This window comes from Gorilla gorilla, chromosome 5 (genome assembly GCF_029281585.2).
Source record: "Gorilla gorilla gorilla isolate KB3781 chromosome 5, NHGRI_mGorGor1-v2.1_pri, whole genome shotgun sequence".
NCBI lineage: Eukaryota > Metazoa > Chordata > Mammalia > Primates > Hominidae > Gorilla > Gorilla gorilla.
Window position 1 is genome coordinate 28,319,050 of NC_073229.2, and position 22,647 is coordinate 28,341,696.

At 40.7% G+C, this 22,647-nt stretch overlaps 1 protein-coding gene across 2 annotated transcripts; it reads left to right on the forward strand.

Annotated features, from left to right (window-relative positions):
• Positions 1-15: 15 nt before the first annotated feature.
• PAK1IP1 (PAK1 interacting protein 1) lies at positions 16-15,959 on the forward strand. Of its 2 annotated transcripts, none has more exons than XM_019030193.4 (10): positions 16-447; positions 2,704-2,866; positions 8,565-8,685; positions 8,761-8,835; positions 9,602-9,654; positions 10,719-10,864; positions 10,959-11,056; positions 13,618-13,717; positions 15,153-15,276; positions 15,453-15,959. In XM_019030193.4, the coding sequence occupies exons 1-10, from the start codon at positions 364-366 to the stop codon at positions 15,665-15,667; spliced, it is 1,179 nt and encodes a 392-aa protein (XP_018885738.1). In that variant the 5' UTR covers positions 16-363; the 3' UTR covers positions 15,668-15,959. The 2 variants fall into 2 exon arrangements, with proteins under 2 accessions (XP_018885738.1, XP_018885737.1); XM_019030192.4 differs by having other exon boundaries at positions 60-447; positions 2,701-2,866.
• Positions 15,960-22,647: the final 6,688 nt, after the last annotated feature.

Here is a 22,647-nt window from a genome sequence, read left to right on the forward strand (position 1 = left end):
ACCCCGCCTCCTCCTGATGTCACGGAAATGAAGGGCTTCGCAGAGGATGTCCCGCCCGCTCCCCTTAGACGGGCGTAGCTGGCACCTTCCTGAGATATGCCTGCTTGCCCCCGATTTTTTTCTCCTTGCAGTGAGAACGTCCTCATGTGGCATCTTTACTTATTCTCTTCTTGGAAAATCCATGTGACCTCCCCGCGCTGAAAGTGTTTCCACGTTTACAGGCGACTTAAAGGCAGCCCTGGAGCCTGACGTATAATTCGAGCGCCGATGCAGAAAGGAGTCAGGGTTTTTTTTTTTTTTGGCTTCCGGTTCTGTCACCTCCAGGCTGAGCCGGGCTGGCGGAAGAGGCACGTGCGCTGCTGAATGGAGCTGGTCGCTGGTTGCTACGAGCAGGTCCTCTTTGGGTTCGCTGTACACCTGGAGCCCGAGGCTTGCGGCGACCACGAGGTGAGATACCGCGTAGGTAGAGACAGTCGGAGGCGGAGCCGGGAAGGTCGGGTTTGGTTCCTACACAGCAGAGGTAAACATTGGAGCGCCTGCTGTTCACTGGATGATTTGATGAATCAAACCTAAGAGACTTAAGAGAAAAGCTAACCTTTTAAAACGTAGAATGGACATTTTATCAAAATGAGACAATATCTGCCTTTTCTAGTAGACAAAAGGTCCACGGGACACAAAGGAAACCGGCATTTCTGCATACGGACAAATGAGTCGTAGATTGTGGATTTAAGGATCGATCCCATAAGTTGACAGTATTCAGAATTTAACGAAAGAAGATCTCGGTCTTTTGCTGAATTTCTGTCCTGAAATTTTACAAATTACTAGAACTAGATTAGGATAAATCCCTTATAGATAAAGCGATACCAATTCATTATTTGTTGGGAACTTATGGCGAGCTGGGCGGTGGAGATGCAAAGATGCTGGAGGTATGGATCTTGCCTTAGAGACGTTGCCTACATAAGGGGTGGAGGACTGAGGAGACACATAGATGGAGAGAAATTACAGCAGAATATGGTATTACTAGATGTGTGAATAAATAAAAAGGTCAAATAAGTTGCCAGTAGTCAAATAGGTAGATAGGACTATACTCACGACTAGAAATCCGACCTCCTAACATCTAGCTCACTTTTATTCTTGAAGCAATTCTAAGCATTTTCTAGAAAATTCAGTACAGTACTTCTTTATGAAGTCAAGGCGTCGGTCTTTAATTATCCAGAAAATTTGGAAGTATATCACTTGGCCTATTGCTTTCGTTTATTTTGTTTCCTACTCCAGTTATTTGCTCTTTGTCTTTGGCTGAAAAGTGATGTGTTTTGAATAGTCAAAGATGATGCTATTTAATGTTTTTTTTTTTTTGTAGTGAAATTACTTAACTATGTTCCAGACACACAGTAGGCCTCACAGCAACCCTCTGAGGAGGATGCAGTTATTCTCGTTTTGCAGATGAAGAACCAAAATGTTGGTCCTAGATAGGTTAAGTGACTGCTGAAGGCCACACAGATAATAATTGACACAGCTGACCCCAAAATGTCAGGAGCCCCCGAGGGTCTCTGACATTTGAAACTCTTAACCATTACCCTATACTTCTACTAAATCTAAGCAATAGCCTAGATAACCTACATTATGTGAATTTTAAAAGGTTATTATTTGATTTAAGGCCATAGCAGACCCGCAAAAATGCTTGATTCAAAGGAGGCCCCCTTGGTCTTAAATGATGGAAGGAGTATCTTGCTGTAATTAAGGACCTGATTTGCAGTAACACATGTTCAAAGAAGTTTGATGGGTTTTTTTCTTTTTCGATTTCTTTTGCAAATACTTTTTGATGCAGTTCCTTCAGTTTAAGGAGTGAGTGAGTGTGTGTGTGTCTGTGTATTTTGCTGTCATGCTTCGCACTCATCCAGTCAGACTTCCTAATGCTATTGTCACATGGCAATAAGCACAGAGTTCCTGAGATTTCATTATTGGTGATTCTCTAGGGCTTACGTTGGTACTCATGGAAACATACTTTTACTCTGTTGGTTTTTCTTTATAAGACTTGTCCACTGGGCGCGGTGGCTCATGCCTGCAATCCCAGCACTTTGGGAGAGCGAGGCAGGTGGATCACCTGAGGTCAGGAGTTCAAGACCAGCCTGGCCAATGTGGTGAAACCCTGTCTCTACCAAAATTAGCTGGGCATGATGGCAAGTGCTTGTAATCCCAGCTACTCAGGAGGCTTAGGTGGGAGAATTGCAGTTCATTGCTGTGTATCAACTGCTTGGAATAGTGCCAGACACATGGTAGGCACTCATCATTTGAAAGAATAAATTCAAATAAAAATGTGAATATCTGAAAAAATAAATTAAGTCTCACATATAAAGTAAATACACTAAAGAGTTAAAGATTTGTGTAGGATCTAAAAGTCTTCCTTCGTCCAGTCTCCATTACCGTGTTCTAGAGTGATGATACCCAGTGTTGCCTGCCCACCTCCTTGCTTTGCCTTCCTTATCAAGTCTCAAGTCCTTTGTGTTAAACTACATGTCATTTTGTAGTTTAACATATCATTTTTCCATTTATAGGATCCATTGATAGTTTTCATGAATCGTGGAACAATTTATCTTTTCAGAAACAGATAAATGGTTCCGTGATTCATGAAAACTACCAGTGGATAGAGTTGGTAGAACTGTGATGTGACCGGCATTAATTGTATGTTTTCATCTTCAGCAGCAGTGGACTCTTGTGGCTGACTTCACTCACCATGCTCACACTGCCTCCTTGTCAGCAGTAGCTGTAAATAGTCGTTTTGTGGTCACTGGGAGCAAAGATGAAACAATTCACATTTATGACATGAAAAAGAAGATTGAGCATGGGGCTCTAGTGCATCACAGTGGTAAGAAAATTGTATCCCTTAAGATGAGAACATGGAGGTTTTCTTTACAATTTGACTTCAGTTGAACAATTTGTTGTATCTATTTTATAGCAGATTCTGTGCTAGAAGATAGAGGAATTTTTAAAAAAAGGGTTTCTTAGCCTGGCGCAGTGGCTCACACCTGTAATCCCAGCACTTTGGGAGGCTGAGGTGGGTGGATCACCTGAGGTCAGTAGCTGGAGACCAGACCTGTCTCTACTAAAATACAAAAAAAAATTAGCCAGGTGTGGTGGCACACACCTGTAGTCACAGCTACTCGGGAGGATGAGGCAGGGGAATCGTTTGAACCCGGGAGGCAGAGATTGCAGTAAGCTGAGATCATGCCACTGCATGCCAGCCTGGGCAACAGAGTGAGACTCTGTCTCAAAAAAAAAAAAAAAAAAAAAGGTTTCTTGCTCTGGGTTGGCTTATGGTCTGTATTGGGAGACAGAAAGGAGGCATTTAACCCAGTCAGAGTGAGGTTTTCACTGAAACCTTCCTTAAAATGACATCTGAATTATCTTAAAAGAGAAATGTCAGTTGTTGGGCAGGTAAAGTTTGCAAGGAGGAAGAAAGGACATTCCAGGCAGAGCCGGCAGTGTGAGGAGCACAGGTAGTAGCATCATAGCAATATCTGACTTTATTGAGGGCATATTATGTACCCCTCTGTGTGCCAAGAAAGTAGAAGAGAACACCTAGTTTCAAAGATGTAGCGTCACAGCAGTATCTGACTTTATTGAGGGCATATTATGTACTCCTCTGTGTGCCAAGAAAGTAGAAGAGAACACCTAGTTTCAAAGATGTAGCGTCATAGCAGTATCTGACTTTATTGAGGGCATATTATGTACCCCTCTGTGTGCCAAGAAAGTAGAAGAGAACACCTAGTTTCAAAGATGTAGCGTCATAGCAGTATCTGACTTTATTGAGGGCATATGTACCCTTCTGTGTGCCAAGAAAGTAGAAGAGAACACCTAGTTTCAAAGATGTAGCGTCACAGCAGTATCTGACTTTATTGAGGGCATATTATGTACTCCTCTGTGTGCCAAGAAAGTAGAAGAGAACACCTAGTTTCAAAGATGTAGCGTCATAGCAGTATCTGACTTTATTGAGGGCATATTATGTACCCCTCTGTGTGCCAAGAAAGTAGAAGAGAACACCTAGTTTCAAAGATGTAGCGTCATAGCAGTATCTGACTTTATTGAGGGCATATGTACCCTTCTGTGTGCCAAGAAAGTAGAAGAGAACACCTAGTTTCAAAGATGTAGCGTCATAGCAATATCTGACTTTATTGAGGGCATATTATGTACCCTTCTGTGTGCCAAGAAAGTAGAAGAGAACACCTAGTTTCAAAGATGTGGCGTCATAGCAATATCTGACTTTATTGAGGGCATATTATGTACCCCTCTGTGTGCCAAGAAAGTAGAAGAGAACACCTAGTTTCAAAGATGTGGCGTCATAGCAATATCTGACTTTATTGAGGGCATATTATGTACCCCTCTGTGTGCCAAGAAAGTAGAAGAGAACACCTAGTTTCAAAGATGTGGCGTCATAGCAATATCTGACTTTATTGAGGGCATATTACGTACCCCTCTGTGTGCCAAGAAAGTAGAAGAGAACACCTAGTTTCAAAGATGTAGCGTCATAGCAATATCTGACTTTACTGAGGGCATGTTATGTACCCCTCTGTGTGCCAAGAAAGTAGAAGAGAACACCTAGTTTCAAAGATGTTACTTGACTTGCCGAAGGTCTCAAACACTGGAACTGGAACTTGAACCTAGGTCTAGAGCCCATGCTTTTGACCACTGGTGTTCATAGGGAACTGTAAGCAGTTCCGGATTATGAGAAGGTTAAATTGGGAGCTTGAGGGGCTAGAGAAGTAGATGGGACCAGATCCTGGAGTCCTTGAGAGAGCCAGGTAGAGACTGAATTGGGAGGGAGGGAGGGAGGGAGCAAGCTAGCAAATGAATGATGTGGGCTTGAGGAAAGTACTGCCAGTTTGTATCGGAGGGGTGCTGACTGAGAACCCCAACAGAAGGACTGATGAAGGCCTGCCCCATTGGAATTGGCAGCTACGGATTGAGTAACATCAGTTTGCAAGATTTTCTGAGTTTCTTCAGTAATAAGCCACAGACATTTCCCTAGAGAGAGGAAGGTTACTTGGTGTGTGCGGTAGAAGGATTGAGTTACAAGAGAATTAAGAATTTTGGTGAAGGAGTGGATTAGGTTGTCAGCATAGAGAAAATGTGTCGTCAAAGCCGGGCGCAGTGGCTCGCGCCTGTAATCCCAGCACTTTGGGAGGCCGAGGTAGGCCGAGCGTGAGGTCAGGCGATTGAGACCATCCTGGCTAACACGGAGAAACCCCGTCTCTACGAAAAATACATAACCTTAGCTGGGCATGGTGGCACGCACCTGTAGTCCCAGCTACTTAGGAGGCTGAGGCAGGAGAATCGCTTGAACCCGGGGAGGCAGAGTGTGCAGTGAGCTGAGACTGTGCCACTGCACTCTAGCCTAGGCGACAGAGCGAGACTCTGTCTCAAAAAAAAAAAAGAGGAAAAGAAAAGAAAATGTGTTGTCAAGGGCCTGGAGATCTCTGAAATACAAAAGCAGGTGGAGTGTGAGTGCAGGGAGGCATGAAAGGGATGGGAAGATGTGAGCTTGTCAGCAAATAGGTTCCTAGAGGTCAAGAGTTCTAACGTGGAACAGCTCTTATGTGGTAACGATGCCCAGGCTGTGGGTGTAGGGGACTGAAATGCAGGGGAGGCAAAGGTCACTGGAGTTGAAGTCAAGAAGTAGTACTACAGTTCCCGGCTTGTGGTTTGGTTTTCCACCCTGGTGGTCAAGGTGCCCAGGATAGTGGCAGAATCAAGGGAGAGAAAGACTGAACAGGTAAATTTTCTTCTTCAGTACCAAACATTTTATGCTGTTTTTGTTGCATTTTCCCAGGGGACAGAGAATGAGGAGTGACTCAGCCAAGAAAGCTGGTTTTCTGCAAAGAAAGGCAGATAAAATGGTGCCCTTTTTCCTACCCAATTTTACATGTATTTCAAGAGGATCCATACCAGGCATTGGTTTCCAGCAGTAAATTTGCAGCCATAAATGGCTTCCTTCTATTAGGTGTTCCCTTAGTTTATTCAGACTGCTATAACAAAATACCTTAGACTGAATAATTTATCAATAATAGAGATTTATTTCTCACAGTTGTAGAGGCTGGGAAGTCTAAGATTAAGGCACCAGCAGATTTTCTTGTCTCGTAAGGACTGGCTCTCTGTTGCTGTGTCCTCATATGGTAGAAGGGCAAAGCAGATCCCTGCACAATTCTGTAAGGTCAAGCTTGAGAGTTGGAGCCAGTTTAAAAAAAGCAAACAAACAAACAAAAAAAACAACTTTTTTTTTGGCGGGGGCGGGGGGGCTTCTCGCTCTGTCACCCAGGCTGGAGTGCAGTGGCGCGATCTCGGCTCACTGCAGCTTCTGCCTCCTGGGTTTAAGCGATTCTCATGCCTCAGCCTCCCAGGTAGCTTGGATTATAGGTGCCTGCCACCACGCCCAGCTAATTTTTGTATTTTTAGTAGAGACAGGGGTCTAACCATGTTGGCCAGGCTGGTCTTGAACTCTTGACCTCAAGTGATCCGCCTGCCTCAGCCTCCGAAAGTGCTGGGATTACAGGCGTAAGCCACCGCGCCCTGCCAAAAAAAACAACTTTTATAATGTCGCCAGTCCTCTAATCCTGTTCATGAGGGTTTGCCCTCATGACTTAGTCACCATCACCTCCTAAAGGTCTCACCTTTTAAACTATCACATTGGCAACTAAGTTTCAGCAAATGAATTTTGGGGGACACTTTCACACGTGGCAGACTGTCCATTGCTGCTTTAACAGCTGTCTTGCTCTTCATCAGAAGCTGAGCTTTGAGTGATTCAAATATACATTCTTTTTTTCTCTATCTCCTAGTCCTAGTTCGTTATAAAGAAGCCTTCTCTCTCAGGTTTGGAAGAAATAAGTTAAATTTGATCTGCCCAAACCCATTAGTACAAGTGTTCAACAATAAGAAAAGGAATTACATAGAAGGAGTTTAGACTGGGGGGTGAATGAAGTAGGGCTCTTGGTTTCTTGGTTTCCTTTATTTCTTGTATAAATCCTTTTTTTCTTTTTTCTTTTTTTCCTTCAACTTTTAAGTTCAGGGGTACACATGCAGGATGTGCAGGTTTGTTACATAGGTAAACGTCCCATGGTGGTTTGCTGTACAGATCATCCCATCACCTAGGTATTAAGCCCAGCATCCATTAGCTGTTCTTTCTAATGCTCTCCTTCCCGCAACCCTTCCCCTCCCACAGGCCCCAGTGTGTGTTGTTCTTCCCCTGTGTGAGAACATGCGGTGTTTGGTTTTCTTTTTCTTTTCTATTTCTTTCTTTCCTTCTTTTTTGAGATGCAGTCTTTCTCTGTCACCCAGGCTGGAGTGCAGTGGCAGATCTCGGCTCACTGCAACCTCCATCTTCCGGGTTCAAGCGATTCTTGTGCCTCAGACTCCTGAGTAGCTGGGACTACAGGCACACACCACCACATCCAGCTAATTTTTGTATTTTCAGTAGAGATGGGTTTCGCCATGTTGGCCAGGCTGGTCTTGAACTCCTGACCTCAAGTGATCTGCCTGCCTCGGTCTCCCAAAGTGCTGGGATTACAGGCATGAGCCACCTCGCCTAGCCAGTGTTTAATTTTCTCTTCCTGCATTAGTTTGCTGGGGATAATGGCTTCCAACTCCATCCACATCCCTGCAAAGGACATGATCTCATTCCTTTTTATGGGTGCATAAATCCTATTTTTCTAAGAGTTGCTAATAGATAAGCTTTTTTCTAGGGAAGCAAATGTGGGAAACCAAACTTTCCAAAGTGAGAAATAGGATAATAGGGAGAGGAAAATATGAACAAATGAATGAGAAGTGTGTGGAAATGGATCAAAACAGGTCTGAGTGATAAGGATTGGATTGTGGCTGATTGGGTAGCTAATTCACTGTTTAGAAAGTGGAAGTCATGTGGCAGTACACCTGGTTTGTTCCCCAGATTAGCTTGTTAGCTGATTAGTTTTGTTTACTTCTGCTTAAACTATCCTAGCCAGCCACCTCCTAAATTTGTAATTTGAAGACATAAAGCAAGGACGTGAACTGATTTGTTCAGATCTGTATCTAAACCAGAGATACTCTGCTGAAAATATTTGCATAGATTTGAACAACTGTACTTACGTGAAAAAATTTAAGGTATATTTTAGTAATTATTAAGACATTGAGGCCAGGCACAGTGGCTCACGCCTGTAATCCCAGCACTTTGGGAGGCTGAGGTGAGCAGATCACTTGGGCCCAGGAGTTCAAGACCAGCCTGGGCAACATGGCATGGTGAAACCATGTATCTACAAAAAATACAAAAATTAGCTAGGTATATTGATGTGCACCTGTAGTCCCAGTTACTCAGGAGGCTGAGGTGGGAAGATTGCTTGAACCCAGGAGGCAGAGGTTGCAGTGGGATAAGATCGTGCCATAGCACTTCAGCCTGGGTAACAAGAGTGAAACCCTGCCTCAAAAAAAGAAAAAAAAAGGTATTGAGTGTTTTACTTAGCATAGCATAGCCTTCAAATCAGAAATGGAGTTTGCATTTAAAATGAATATTATTTTTGCCTATTTTGGTTTTTCCATAGGTACAATAACTTGCCTGAAATTCTATGGCAACAGGCATTTAATCAGTGGAGCAGAAGATGGACTCATCTGTATCTGGGATGCAAAGAAATGGGAATGCCTGAAGTCAATTAAAGCTCACAAGTGAGTCGGGCTCTTTCCCTTTGGCATTCTCGATGTGCCAGTCAAGTTGGGGACTAACTGTTGGTTTCATTATAGAGGACAGGTGACCTTCCTTTCTATTCATCCATCTGGCAAGTTGGCCCTGTCGGTTGGTACAGATAAAACTTTAAGGTAAGTCATTAATGCTCAAGAGCATTTATCTAAGGTGTATCTTTTACTACAGCTCTCCACCATTTAAAAATACTGTTATACAAGGGAAAGGTCAAAAGCTGGTGAACCTTTTCATAGTGGTTCATAGTGGTAGGATAAAAATGACAAGCTCTGTTTTCTTTCTTTTTTTTTTGAGACGGAGTCTCGCTCTGTCGCCCTGCTCTGTCGCCCAGGCTGGAGTGCGGTGGCGTGATCTTGGCTCACTGCAAGCTCCGCCTCCCAGGTTCATGCCATTCTCCTGCCTCAGCCTCCCGAGTAGCTGAAACTACAGGCGCCTGGCACCACGCCCGGCTAATTTTTGTATTTTTAGTAGAGACGGGGTTTCACCGTGTTAGCCAGGATGGTCTCGATCTCCTGACCTCGTGATCCGCCCGCCTCGGCCTCCGAAAGTGCTGGGATTACAGGCGTGAGCCGCGCCCAGCCAACGAGCTCCGTTTTCAAACATGCAATTATGCTGCAGTCATCATAGCTGTGAACTGAAGATTTTAGAAAGGGAAACATTTTGAAAATACAATGGATACGAGATGTTAAAGGGATATGGGAATGAAGCAAGTCTTAATCCTGCCTCATAATATTTCAAAATGTTGCTGTAAGGAAGATAGCAGGTCTTTTAAATAGTCAATATTTAGTAAAATGTCACTTGAGTAAGTCTTCATTATGCTTGTTCTTTTACGCTTAGTAAAAGTTAGTTGGTGATCACACCGTAAGTGAGCTTCCTGTTTTGCAGAACGTGGAATCTTGTAGAAGGAAGATCAGCATTCATAAAAAATATAAAACAAAGTGAGTATTTTTGTTTGAAATGCAGGTTGAGCATTCCTAATCTGGAAATCTGAAATGCTCCAAAATCTGAAACTTTTTGAGCACTGATGTGGTGCCTCAAGTAGAAAATTCAACACCTTACCTCATGATGGGTCACAGTCAGAACTTTGTTTCATACACAAAATTATTTAAAATATTGTGTAAAATTACCTTCCGGCTAGGTGTATATGAAACATAGATGAATTTCATGTTTAGACTTGAAACATGAGTTGCATGGGTTTTATCCTCGAGATATTTCATTGTATATATGCAGATATTCCAAAATCCAAAATCGTTCTGGTCCCAAGCATTTTGGATAAGGGATACTCAACCTGTATATTTTACAGTGACTTAATGGAATATGAATATAGATATACATTTTTACATGTGTGTATGTTACACATTTATTTCCCTGCATGGTGGTGGTTACCTCTGAGCAAATGCCTTGGGTTACTTTCTTTTCCCATTTTAGACTAGATTCTTTTTGTGGCTCTGCCACCTGCCTTTGATTTTTATTTTGTTTCATTTTATTTTATTTTATATTTTATTTTATATTTTTTATTTTATTTTATTTTTTGAGATGGAGTCTCGCTCTATCACCCAGGCTGGAGTGCCGTGGCGCTATCTCAGCTCACTACAACCTCTGCCTTCTGAGTTAGTTATTCTCCTGCCTCACCCTCCCAAGCAGCTGGGATTACAGGCGCGTGCCACCATGCTTGGCTAATTTTTTGTATTTTTTGGTAGAGAGATGGGGTTTCACCGTGTTTGCCAGGCTGGTCTCAAACTCCTGGCCTTAAGTGATCCACCCACCTTGGCCTCCCAAAGTGCTGGCATTACAGGTGTGAGCCACTGCACCTGGCCCACCTTTGACTTTTTGAACCTAGATTATTTTCTAAAAAACTTGACTTGTAAAATGTGTTACGAAGATGAAATAGGATAATGAATTTGAAAATGCACAGTATAAATATTTGCTATTTTTATTATTACTATGATCATTTGATGTTTTATTTACAAAATAAATAAACTTCGTTTTTTTCCACTTACAGATGCTCACATAGTAGAATGGTCCCCAAGAGGAGAGCAGTATGTAGTTATCATACAGAATAAAATAGACATCTATCAGCTTGACACTGCATCCATTAGTGGCACCATCACAAATGAAAAGAGAATTTCCTCTGTTAAATTTCTTTCAGTAAGTAATCAGAAATCAGTGACCAAAGTTTGTGGTGATGGTTGGAACTGTTGATGACATTCTGGATGTTATTACTCTTTTTCCTGTCTCCTAGGAGTCTGTCCTTGCAGTGGCTGGAGATGAAGAAGTTATAAGGTTTTTTGACTGTGATTCACTAGTGTGCCTCTGCGAATTTAAAGCTCATGAAAACAGGTATTTTTACCAATCTTTGGTGTATATGTCTAGTCTTAATAAATGGTATATATGCAGTAGTTTCATAAGCCAGGTTATATGTTTTTATTAACAACTGCAGAAATAATCAGACATATCTACATGTACAGTATATGGTATCTGGAGTCTAATAAGGTGGTGGAAGATGTTATCTTCCTGGCCTTTAATAATGCAAAAGTGGGCCGGGAGCAGTAGCTCACGCCTGTAATCCCAACACTTTGGGAGGCTGAGGCGGGTGGATCAGGAGGTCAAGAGATCAAGACCATCCTGGCCAACATGGTGAAACCCTGTCTCTACTAAAAATAAAAAAAATTGGTGTGGTGGTGCACGCTGGTAGTCCCAGTTACTGGAGAGGGTGAGGCAGGAGAATCACTTGAACCCTGGAGGCGGAGGTTGCAGTGAGCCAAGATCGCACCACTGCACTCCAACCTGGCGACAGAGTGAGACTCTGTCTAAAAAAAAATAATAATAATAATGCAAAAGTGGTGAAATTGTTTTCTGGACTGTCATTTACACAAGATATTTTTTAAATGTCTGTTAGACATGGAGCCTGAAATCAAGCATATTTAAACAAACAAAAGACTAAACAATCTTGAGCTTTGTTCCCATCTACTTTTGTCCTTTTACATAAGTCCCCTTGCCTACTTCTTCCCCCTTTCCATGTGATTTTTTTTCCTGCAGAAGTGAATTGACGTTATTGAGTTCCTATTTTGTGCCAGCTTTTATTACCTTTTAATGCTTTCTCTATTTCTAAGGGGTAGATAGTCTCAGAGTAAGTAGTTAAGTGGTTGGCCAATATTACCCCAATAATGGAGCTGAGAGCTGAACCCGGTTTTATCTGACTCTTATATCCCTGCTTTCTCCAGTAATTTTGAAAAAGGTGATCTAATATACAGAGTTAGATTTTGATGTGATCCATTTGCATGTTCTATGTCTCAAATGAGTCTTAATTCTTATTTCTTAAACAGTGGTTAAGTTTTAAGAAATCCATACTTAGAGTACTGCAGTCAGTAGTATAAAGGCCTTACTCTTCTCCTATATTGGGAAGTGAACATATTTTTCAAGGTCGCCCATTCCAGATGTACTAATAACACTTAAGATATTTGGCCATTCATTCATTTAACAAATATTCATTGAGCATCATTATGAAATACTACACGAAGTATTTAATGATGAACAGAAAAGACAGGAGCTTGTGCTCTCATGGCTCTTACATTATAAGGAGGCAATAGATTATAAGCAAGCAGATCATTATAACAGGATGGAAATAGAAAAGTAGAGTGATTAAAGATTAACAAGGGTAATTGGTTTAGATAGGATGATGAGGGAAGAAGATGTGAGACCTTAAGAATGAAAAAGGAGCTAGTTTTAAAAAGAGAGAGGCACAGGTGCAAAGACCCTGAGGGAGAACAGAGCTTGGTGTATCTTAGGAGCAGATAGAAGACCTGTGTGACTAGGTGAGAATGAGCAAGGAGAGGACGGTGGAAGCCAATTGGTGCCTATAATCATCATAATTTTTCTTACTATGGAAAAATTTAAAAGCATTTAGACTGGTTTAAGGTGCTAACTCTTTAAGACCCACCACCAGCTTTAGCAACTGTCACTGTGTGGCCAGTTTTGCTTCACCTATATGCCCAGCCACTTCCTCCTCTCCCATCTTATTTTAAAGTAGATCCCAGTTTTGTAGGGTTTTAAGCCTGCAAGTTGCATGATTTGATTTACATTTTTAAAAATTTTTGGCCAGGCGCAGTGGCTCATGCCTGTAATCCTGGCACTTCGGGAGGCCGAGGCAGGCAGATCACAAGGTCAGGAGTTTGAGACCAGCCTGACCAACATGGTGAAACCCCATCTCTACTAAAAATACAAAAATTAGCCAGGTGTGGTGGCGCACGCCTGTAATCCCAGCTACTCGGGAGGCTGAGGCAGGAGAATCGTTTGAACTCAGGAGGCGGAGGTTGTGGTTAGCTGAGATAGCCGAGATCCCACCACTGCACTCCAGCCTGGGTGATAGAGCAAGGCTCCGTCTCAAAAAAAAAAAAAAAAAGAAAAGAAAATTGTTAAGGGGCAAAATAGAAGCAGAAAGGCCAATCAGGCTACTTCTGTGATCCAGAGGAAAAATGAGAGTGGCTTAGACTAACAGTGGTGGGACTGGAGATGAGGGAAATGGATGTGTGGGAGAGGCCTGGATTCATCGTTTCTGTTGTCTTTTCTCTCCTTACTGAACTTGGAGTTTCTTGAGGTGATGGGCTTTGTTTTACTCATCTTTAGTTCCTTTGTAATAACCTGATTATTTATAGTTATCTGTTATCTTTTCAACTTTTCCTTCAGATATGGTTGGCAGTGGATTTTATCTTGTTTTTTGGGCCTGGATATATCTCATTAATGGGAATGCGAAGCATAGTTATATTTTAAGGCACCATTCATTGAGCAGTTTGGAAATACTTGAAACATTGAGAAAGCACTAGTCTTTGTGTGTGATTTTATAACAATATTAGACTATTTGGAGGAAAAGATCTTTTATGGTGTTAATATTTCTATCCTAGGGTAAAGGACATGTTCAGTTTTGAAATTCCAGAGCATCATGTTATTGTTTCAGCATCGAGTGATGGTTTCATCAAAATGTGGAAGCTTAAGCAGGATAAGGTCAGTGCTTCAACACAATCTAAATGTACTTTAATACAAGTCTTGCTCATAAGTGAGGTGGAATTTTTTTAAGGGTCATAAGACATAGGGCTTTAAACTTTTTAAATCTCTTCCAGGCATGATTGATATTAATGGTTTTAAAATTAGGGTTCCCAGGGAGCTGCCTTGATGGTTGTCATTTCCGATTGTGAGCTGGCGGGATCCCAGAACTCGCGCTGCTCTTTTTAGTCAGAGAAGCTCTACTTTCCTCGCTTGAATATTGGAGTTCTCTGGAAGCTCTTAGGTAAAAATACTGCCATTGCTAAAAGTAATTTGGAAGCTCCTGATCAATTACAAAATTGACAAACCATTTAAACCAGACACTTTGGAAAATTGAATTCCCTCCTGTAGTCTCCTTACAGTCTCTCTTGGTTTATTCTTTGTTCTCTCATAAACACATTCTGTGAATATGGTTTGTTGAATGTCTCTTTCCAAGGTTCTTTGTTCAGCCCTGGAAATAAGACCTGATTCCTTTCTTTAGAATTTTCTTTTTTTTTTTTTAAAGTATACAATTCAGTGATTTAATTTAGCATATTCATGGAGTTGTACAATCATAATCATAATTAATTTTAGAATATTTTCATCACACCAAAGAGAAACTCCATACCCATTAGCAGTCACCCCCCATCCTCTCCTTTCCCCCCACTGCCAGTCCCTGGTAACTGGTAATCTGTTTTTTGTTTTTATGGATTTGCCTATTCTGGACATTTCATATATGGAATCACACAACGTTTGGCCTTTTGTGACGGGCGTTTTTCACTTAGTGTAATGTTTCTAAGGTTCATCATGTTATAGCATATGTTAGTACTTCACTACTTTTTATGACTCAATACTATGCTGTTGTGTGGATATACCACTTTTTATGTATCCATTCATCAGGTGATAGACATTTGGACTGTTTCCACCTTTTGGTTGTTATGAATAGTGCTTCTGTGAACATTCATATGCAAATTTTTGTGTGGATATGTGTTTTTTTTTCTTTTTTTTTATACTTTAAGTTTTAGGGTGCATGTGCACAACGTGCAGGTTAGTTACATATGTATACATGTGCCATGTTGGTGTGCTGCACCCATTAACCCGTCATTTAACATTAGGTATATCTCCTAATGCTATCCCTCCCCCTGCCCCCCACCCCACAACAGGCCCTGGTGTGTGATGTTCCCCTTCCTGTGTCTGTGTGTTCTCATTGTTCAATTCCCACCTATGAGTGAGAACATGCAAAATTGGCTCTGTGAATAACATAGTCAAACTAATCATGAGTGAAGATTATATGTTACTTCTGAATATCATATTTTGTACTCAAGAAAATACAGGAAGTTTTAAATTAAGGTAACTTGATTATGGAAAAAGAAATTATTGAAAATGCACATTATGAATGTTTGTTTCTTCTGTTTAGAAAGTTCCCCCATCTTTACTCTGTGAAGTAAACACTAATGCCAGGCTGACATGTCTTGGAGTGTGGCTAGACAAAGTGGCAGACATGAAAGAAAGCCTTCCTCCAGCTGCAGAGCCTTCTCCTGGTAATCGAATTTGATTGTTTTGAAATTTTGAATAATCTATTATCTCTTAAATTGTAGAAGTGGAGGAGATCCAGATAATTTCACCTTATTGACAGCTTGTGTTTATTGACAGCTTGTGTTTATTTCATTCAAAGGGGAAAAGTCTTTTTTTAAAAGCACTCTCTTTTGTGTTTTAGTAAGTAAAGAACAGTCCAAAATTGGCAAAAAGGAGCCTGGTGACACAGTGCACAAAGAAGAAAAGCGGTCAAAACCTAACACAAAGAAACGCGGTTTAACAGGTGACAGTAAGAAAGCAACAAAAGAAAGTGGCCTGGTATCAACCAAGAAGAGGAAAATGGTAGAAATGTTGGAAAAGAAGAGGAAAAAGAAGAAAATAAAAACAATGCAGTGAATCCCAGATGTCTCCTGAAAGAACTCTTTTAGATGAAATCATTCTACTCAAATGTACCTTAATTTTTTTTTTTTTTTTCCCCTGAGTAAAAGCAAGAAATTTCTTCCTTTGGAGAAAATATATATATTAAAAAACCACTTTTAGATGGTTTTTTTTTAAAAAAAAAAAAAAAAGTGATAAATTACTTTTGGCAGACAGTGTTTTATGAATTATGTATCATGTTGATATATAATATGTTAATGTGTCATGTAATTTTTACTTTGTACAAAGCAAATAAAGATCTTTCTCAAAATATACTGTAAAATAATATAAAATATTGAACACATTCTTTATCAGATTTGGATGAAGGAGTCATTATTCAAAATTTTCTCTTAAATGGGAAAGAATTTAAGAACTGCCTTTGGCTTCTTCAAATGGTAAGTAGTAATTTTAGATTTTCATACCAACAGGACAAACTTAAAAGATTATGCATATATAATTATACATATCTATGAAACAAACATATGCTTAAGTGTAGGACGTACCTAAGATTATAGAGAGATTGCCAGACTTTAAACTACTTTGCTTCCAAGTAGTAGATGTACAAAATAATTTAAGGACGGGAAAATGATCTTTTGTTTTCTTCTTTTTTTTTTGAGACAGAGTCTTGCTCTGTTGCTCAGGCTGGAGTGCAGTGGCGCGATCTTAGCTCACTGCAACCTCCGTCTCTTGGTTTCAGGCTATTGTCCTGCCTCAGCCTCCCGAGTAGCTGGTAGCTTGAGCCAAGGAGTTTGAGACCAGCATGGGCAACATAGGGAGACTGTCTCTCCCAAAAAATTAGCTAGATGTGGTGACATGCTCCCAGCTCCTCAAGAGGCGGAGGTGGGAAGGATGGCTTGAGCCCAGGATGTGGAAATTGCGGTGAGCTGTGACTGCACCACTATACTCCACCCTGGACAACAGAGCCAGACCCTGTCTTAAAAAAAGAAAAAGAAAGACATTATTGGGGATCCATAGGTTTGAATTAGCCAGGCAGATACTAGATACCTGAGACCATCAGGAGAATCACTTCTGATTAGGCAGAATAAGAACGGGCACTGGAATTGCCACTCCATAGGAATAAATTGTCTAGGAAATGAACCAAATTGTGTGCTTAATATCAGTCTACTCCTTTGTTAGCTTATTTCATAAGCTATTAGCATAAATGTAGGTTGTTGGCTTTTTTTTTTCTCAATTCAACTCAAAAATTTTGAGATCATTGTGAGAAATACACACTTGTAAGAAATAATACAGAGATTCCACCCGGTTTTCCCAATGATAACATCTTGCAAAACAAGGGCAATATCACAACCAAGCCAAGATAGGATAGAAATGATATAATCAAGATACAGAACATTTCTATCACAATGATCCCATCTGTTGTCATAAGCCATATTCAGTTTCCTCTTGTGCTCGTATAGCTATGCCCACCTTCATAACCTCTGGCACCAGTGGTCTGTTCTCCATCTCTAATTTTGCCAAAATTGATTGGATTATACTTTCTTTTGGGATTGGCTTTTCACTCAGCATAATCTCTGGGCATTGATCCAGCTTGTTGCATCAATAGTTCTGTTTTTAGTACTGAGTGGGATGTCACTATAGATGTACCATAGTAAACACCTGTGGAAGGACGTCAGGAATGTTTCCTGTTATTAGGTATCTAAATAAAGTTGCTGTAAACATTTGTGTACAGGTTTTTATGTGAACTAGAGTCTTCATTTCTTTTGGATAAATGCCCAGGAATTCCAAAGTTTTCCAGAATAGCTGTATGGTTTTACATTTCTACCAGTAATGTTTGAGTGATACAGTTTCTCTGCATCTTTCCAGCATTTGATGTTAGTCTTAGCCATTCTGGTAAGAGTAGTGATACCTTACTGTGGTTATAACTTACATTACTCTGATAGCTAATGATGTTAATCATCTTTCCATGTGCTTATTTGCCATCTGTGTATCATAGTTGGTGAAATGTCTTTTGCCCATGTTCACATTATATATTTTTTCTTTTTTGCTGTTGAATTTTGAGAGTTTTTTTTTTTTTTTTTTTTGAAATGGAGTCTTACTCTGTCACCCACCCAGGCTGGAGTGCAGTGGCGTGATCTTGGCTCACTGCAACCTCCACCTCCCAGGTTCAAGCGATTCTGCCCCAGCCTCTTGAGTAACTGGGATTACAGGTGCGTGCCACCATACCCAGCTAATTTTTGTATTTTTAGTAGAGGTGGGGTTTTACCATGTTACCCAGCCTGGTCTCGAACTCCTGATCTTTAGTGATCCACCCGCCTCGGCCTCCCAAAGTACAGGGATTACAGGCGTGAGCCACCGCACCTGGCCAAGAGTTCTTTTACATATTGTAGAAACTCAACCTTTCTCAGATATGTGGTTTGCAAATATTTTTGCCTAGTCTGTAGCTTGTGTTTTTGTCCTAACAGCGTTTTGCAGAGCTCAAGTTTTTTACTTTGTTGAAATCCAGTTCATCAATTTTTCCTTCCATGGATCATGCTTTTGGTGTGAAGTCCAAGAGACCTTTGTCTAGCCTTAGATCCTGAAGAGGTTCCATATATTTTTTAAAGGTTTTGTAGAGTTTTACATTTTACATTTAGTATGTGATCCATTTTGAGTGTATAAAGTGTGAGGTTTAATTCCAAGTTTATTTTCTTGCCTATGGATATCAACTTGCTCTAGCGCCTTGTTGAAAAGACTTTTCTTCCTCTATTGAAATACTTTTGCATCTTTGCCAGAATTCAATTGAGCATATTAGTGTGGGTCTATTACTGGGCTCTCTATTGTGTTCTATTGATCTCTGTTGATCTTTTTGCCGGAACCACATGGTCTTGATTACTGCAGCTATATAATTAGCCTTGAATTTGAGTAGAATGATTCTCCCCCTTTTCTGTTTTTCAAAATTATTTTCACTATTCTAGTTCCTTTGCCTTTCCATATAGAATTTAGGATAATTCTATCCTTCTCTACAAAAAAAAAAAAAAATGTACAGTCGTGTCACTTAACGACAGGAATACATTCTGAGAAATTCCTCATTAGGTGATTTCATTTTGTGTGAATATCATAGGGTGTACTTACACAAACTGGATGGTAGAGCCTGCTGCACACCTAGGCCATATGGTATAGTCATAATCTTATGGGACCACCATTGTATATGTGATCCATTATTGACCAAACCGTTATTGACCAAAATGTCGTTATGCAGCACATGGCTGTATAGATCTTTGATTTTTTTATTTTTTTATTTTTTTATTTTTATTTTTTTAGACAGTTTTGCTCTTGTCACCCAGGCTGGAGTGCAATTTTGCGACCTCAGCTCACTGCAACCACTGCCTCCTGGATTCACGCAATTCTCCTGCCTCAGCCTCCCGAGTAGCTGGGATTACAGGCACACACCACCATGCCCGGCTAATTTTTTTATTTATAGAAGAGACAGGGTTTCGCCATGTTGGCCAGGCTGGTCTCAAACTCCTGACCTCAGGTGATCCGCCCACCTTGGCCTCCCAAAGTGCTGGGATTACAGGCCTTAGCTACCGCGCCCAGCCAGATCTTTGATTTCTTTTATCAGTGTTGTGTAGTTTTCAGCATACAAATCTTGCACATGTTAGATTTATTTCTAAGTATTTGGGGCGGGGGAATTACAAGTGATTTTTTTTTTTTTTTTTTTTTTGAGATGGAGTCTTGCACTGGTGCCTGGGCTGGAGTGCAGTGGCGCCATCTCGGCTGACCGCAACCTCTGCCTCCTTGGGTTCAAGCGATTCTCCTGTCTCAGCCTCCCAAGTAGCTGGGATTACAGGTGCCTGCCACCATGCCCGGCAATTTTTTTTGTACTTTTAGTAGAGATGGGGTTTCACTATGTTGGCTAGGCTGGTCTCAAACTCCTGACCTCGTGATCTGCCCACCTTGGCCTCCCAAAGTGCTGGGATTACAGGCATGAGCCACTGCACCTGGCCTACAGGTGATATTTTTAATTTTGGTGCTCATATTCATTGCTAATATATAGAAATACAGTTGATTTTTGTGTGATCTTACACCCTGCTATCTTGCTGAATTCATTTATTCTAGGAGTTGTTTTGTTGGGGTTTTCTATGTAGACAATTATGTTATCTGCAAATATAAATAGTGTTATTTCTATCTGTATTTTCCCCCATTTTCTTGCCTTATTAACTGACTAGAAGATGCAGCACTGTGTTGAATAACAATAGTGAGAACAGACATCTTTGCCTTGTTATGATCTTAGGGGAAAAATATTCAGTCTTTCACTGTTAAGTATAATGCCAGCTGTAGGGTTTTCGTAGATATTCTTTGTCAAGTTGAAGAAAGGTCAACTTGACATCCCCTGTTTCATTCCTGATATTGGTAATTTGTGTCCTCTCTGTTTTCTTTGTCAGTCTTCCTAGAGCTTTGTCAGTTTTATTATCTTTTCAAAGAACCAGTTCTGCCAGGCACGGTGGCTCATGCCTGTAATCCCAGCACTTTGGGAGGCCGAGGTGGGCAGATCACCTAAGGTCAGACGTTCAAGACCAACCTGGCAAACCTGGTGAAATCCTGTCTCTACTAAAAATATAAAAATTAGCCGGGCATTGTGGCAGGCGCCTGTAATCCCAGCTACTAGGGGGGCTGAGCCAGGAGAATCGCTCGAACCCGAGAGGCGGAGGTTGCAGTGAGCCGAGACTGTGCCACTGCACTCCAGCCTGGGCAACAGAGAGAAACTCTGTCTCAAAAACAAAACAAAACAAAGAATCAGTTATTTGTTTCATTGACTCCTTCTGTTTTCAATTTCATTTTCTGCTCTCATCCTTATTTCCTTCTTTCCTTCTGCTTGCTTTGGGGTTTCTTTTGCTCTTCTTTTTCTGTTTTCTTTTTGGTTTGTTTTAGGATTTTTTAGAGACATGGTCTTGCTATGTTGCTCAGGCTGGCCTTTAACTCCTGGGCTCAAGCCATCCTCCCACCTTGGCCTCCTGAGTTGCTGGGACTACAGGTGTGAGCCACCACACCTGGCTTTTTTACTAGGTTCTTGAGGCAGGAGCTTATATTATGTGAGTTTTTCCCTCATTTCAAATGTGTGCTGTTAAGGTTTTTAGCACTGCTTTTGCTACATGCCACTGTTTTTGTATGTAGTAATGTATCTATCTATCTATTTAAAAGAGACAGGGTTGTGTTATGGTTGCCGAGGCTGGTCTCAAACTTCTGGCCTCAAACAATCTTCTGGCCCCAGCCTCCCAAGTAGCAAACACAGTTTGGTTTTTTGTAATACTTTGAGACATAATTCACACAACATACTATTCACCCATCGAAAGCATACAATTCAATGTTTTTCAGTCTATTCACAGAGTGCAGCTATCACAAAAATCAATATTAGGACATTTTAATCACTCCAAGAAGAAATCTTGGACCCCTTAGCTGTCATTCCCCATTTCTCCCTCCCAAACACCCCTAGGCGTATGCAACCACTGATCTATCTTCCGTATGTGTAGGATTTGCCTAGTCTAGACATTTCATAGAAATGGAATCATTCCATTTGGGGTCTTTTGTGATTTCACTTCACATATTGTTCCAGGGTTCATCCATATTGGTTTTTTGTTGTTGTTGTTGTTGTTTTAGATGGAGTTTCACTCTTGTTGCCCAGGCTGGAGTGCAATGGTGCGATCTCGGCTCACTGCAACCTCCACCTCCTGGGTTCAAGCGATTCTCCTGCCTCAGCCTCCCAAGTAGCTGGGATTACAGACACCCGCCACCATGCCCAGCTAATTTTTGTAGTTTTAGTAGAGACGGGGTTTCACCATGTTGGCCAGGCTGGTCTCAAACTCCTGACCTCAGGTAATCCGCCTGCCTCGGCCTCCCAAAGTGCTGGGATTACAGGTGTGAGCCACCGTGCCTGGCAAGGGTTTATTCATATTGTAACATATATCAGTATTTCATTTCTTCTTATTGCCAAATAATATTTCATTGCATGGATATAACACAATTTGTTTATTCTATAGCTGATGCATATTTGTTTCTTCTTGGCTAGTATGAATAATGTTGCTTTGAACATTCATTTACAAGTTTTTGCATGAACATATGTTTTCATTTTTCTTGGGTACATATATACCTAGAAGTAAAATTGTGGAATCAGATGGTTACTCTTATGTTCAACCTTTTGAGGGACTGCCATACTGTCCTAAAGCGATCACACCCTTTATATTTCCACCACCAGTGTATGAGTGTTCCAATTTTGCCACACCTTTGCTGACACCTGGTTTTTTGTTTTTATTATAGCCATTCCAGTGGGTGGGGCTTAGTAGCTCATTGTGATTTTGATTTGCATTTCCTGATGGCTAATGATGGTGAGCCTCTTTTATCTTTTTTGAAAAAATGTTTATTACTCCTGACCTCCGGTGATCCACCCGCCTCAGCCTCCCAAAGTGCTAGGATTACAGGCGTGAGCCACCGCGCCCGGCCCTGGATTCACGATTCTAATCCACTGATTTATATGCCCATCCTTATAATAGTACAATACAGTCTTGATTACTATAGGTTTGTAGTAAGTTTTGAAATAAGGAAAGGTGAGTCTTGCAACTTTATTCTTTTTGAAAATTATTTTGGCTGTACTGTGTCCCTTGAATTTTTAATGAATTTTAATATCAGTTTATCAATTTCTGCAGAGTCCAGCTTGAATTTGACAGGAGTTGCATTGAATCTATAGATCAATTTGAGGAATATTATAACCTGAAAAATTTGAAATCCTCCAATCCACAAACAAAGGATATCCTTTTATTTATTTAGGTATTCTTTCATTTCTTTCCACAGTGTTTTTTAGTTTTCAGTTTATAAATTTTGTATTTATTAAATTTATTTCTGAGGGTTTTATTCCTTTTGATGCTATTGTAAATTGAATTGTTAATTTCACTTTAGGTTTATTCATTGCTACTAATGCTATATATTTTAATGTGTTGTATTTTCATGTTATTCAGGATAATGCA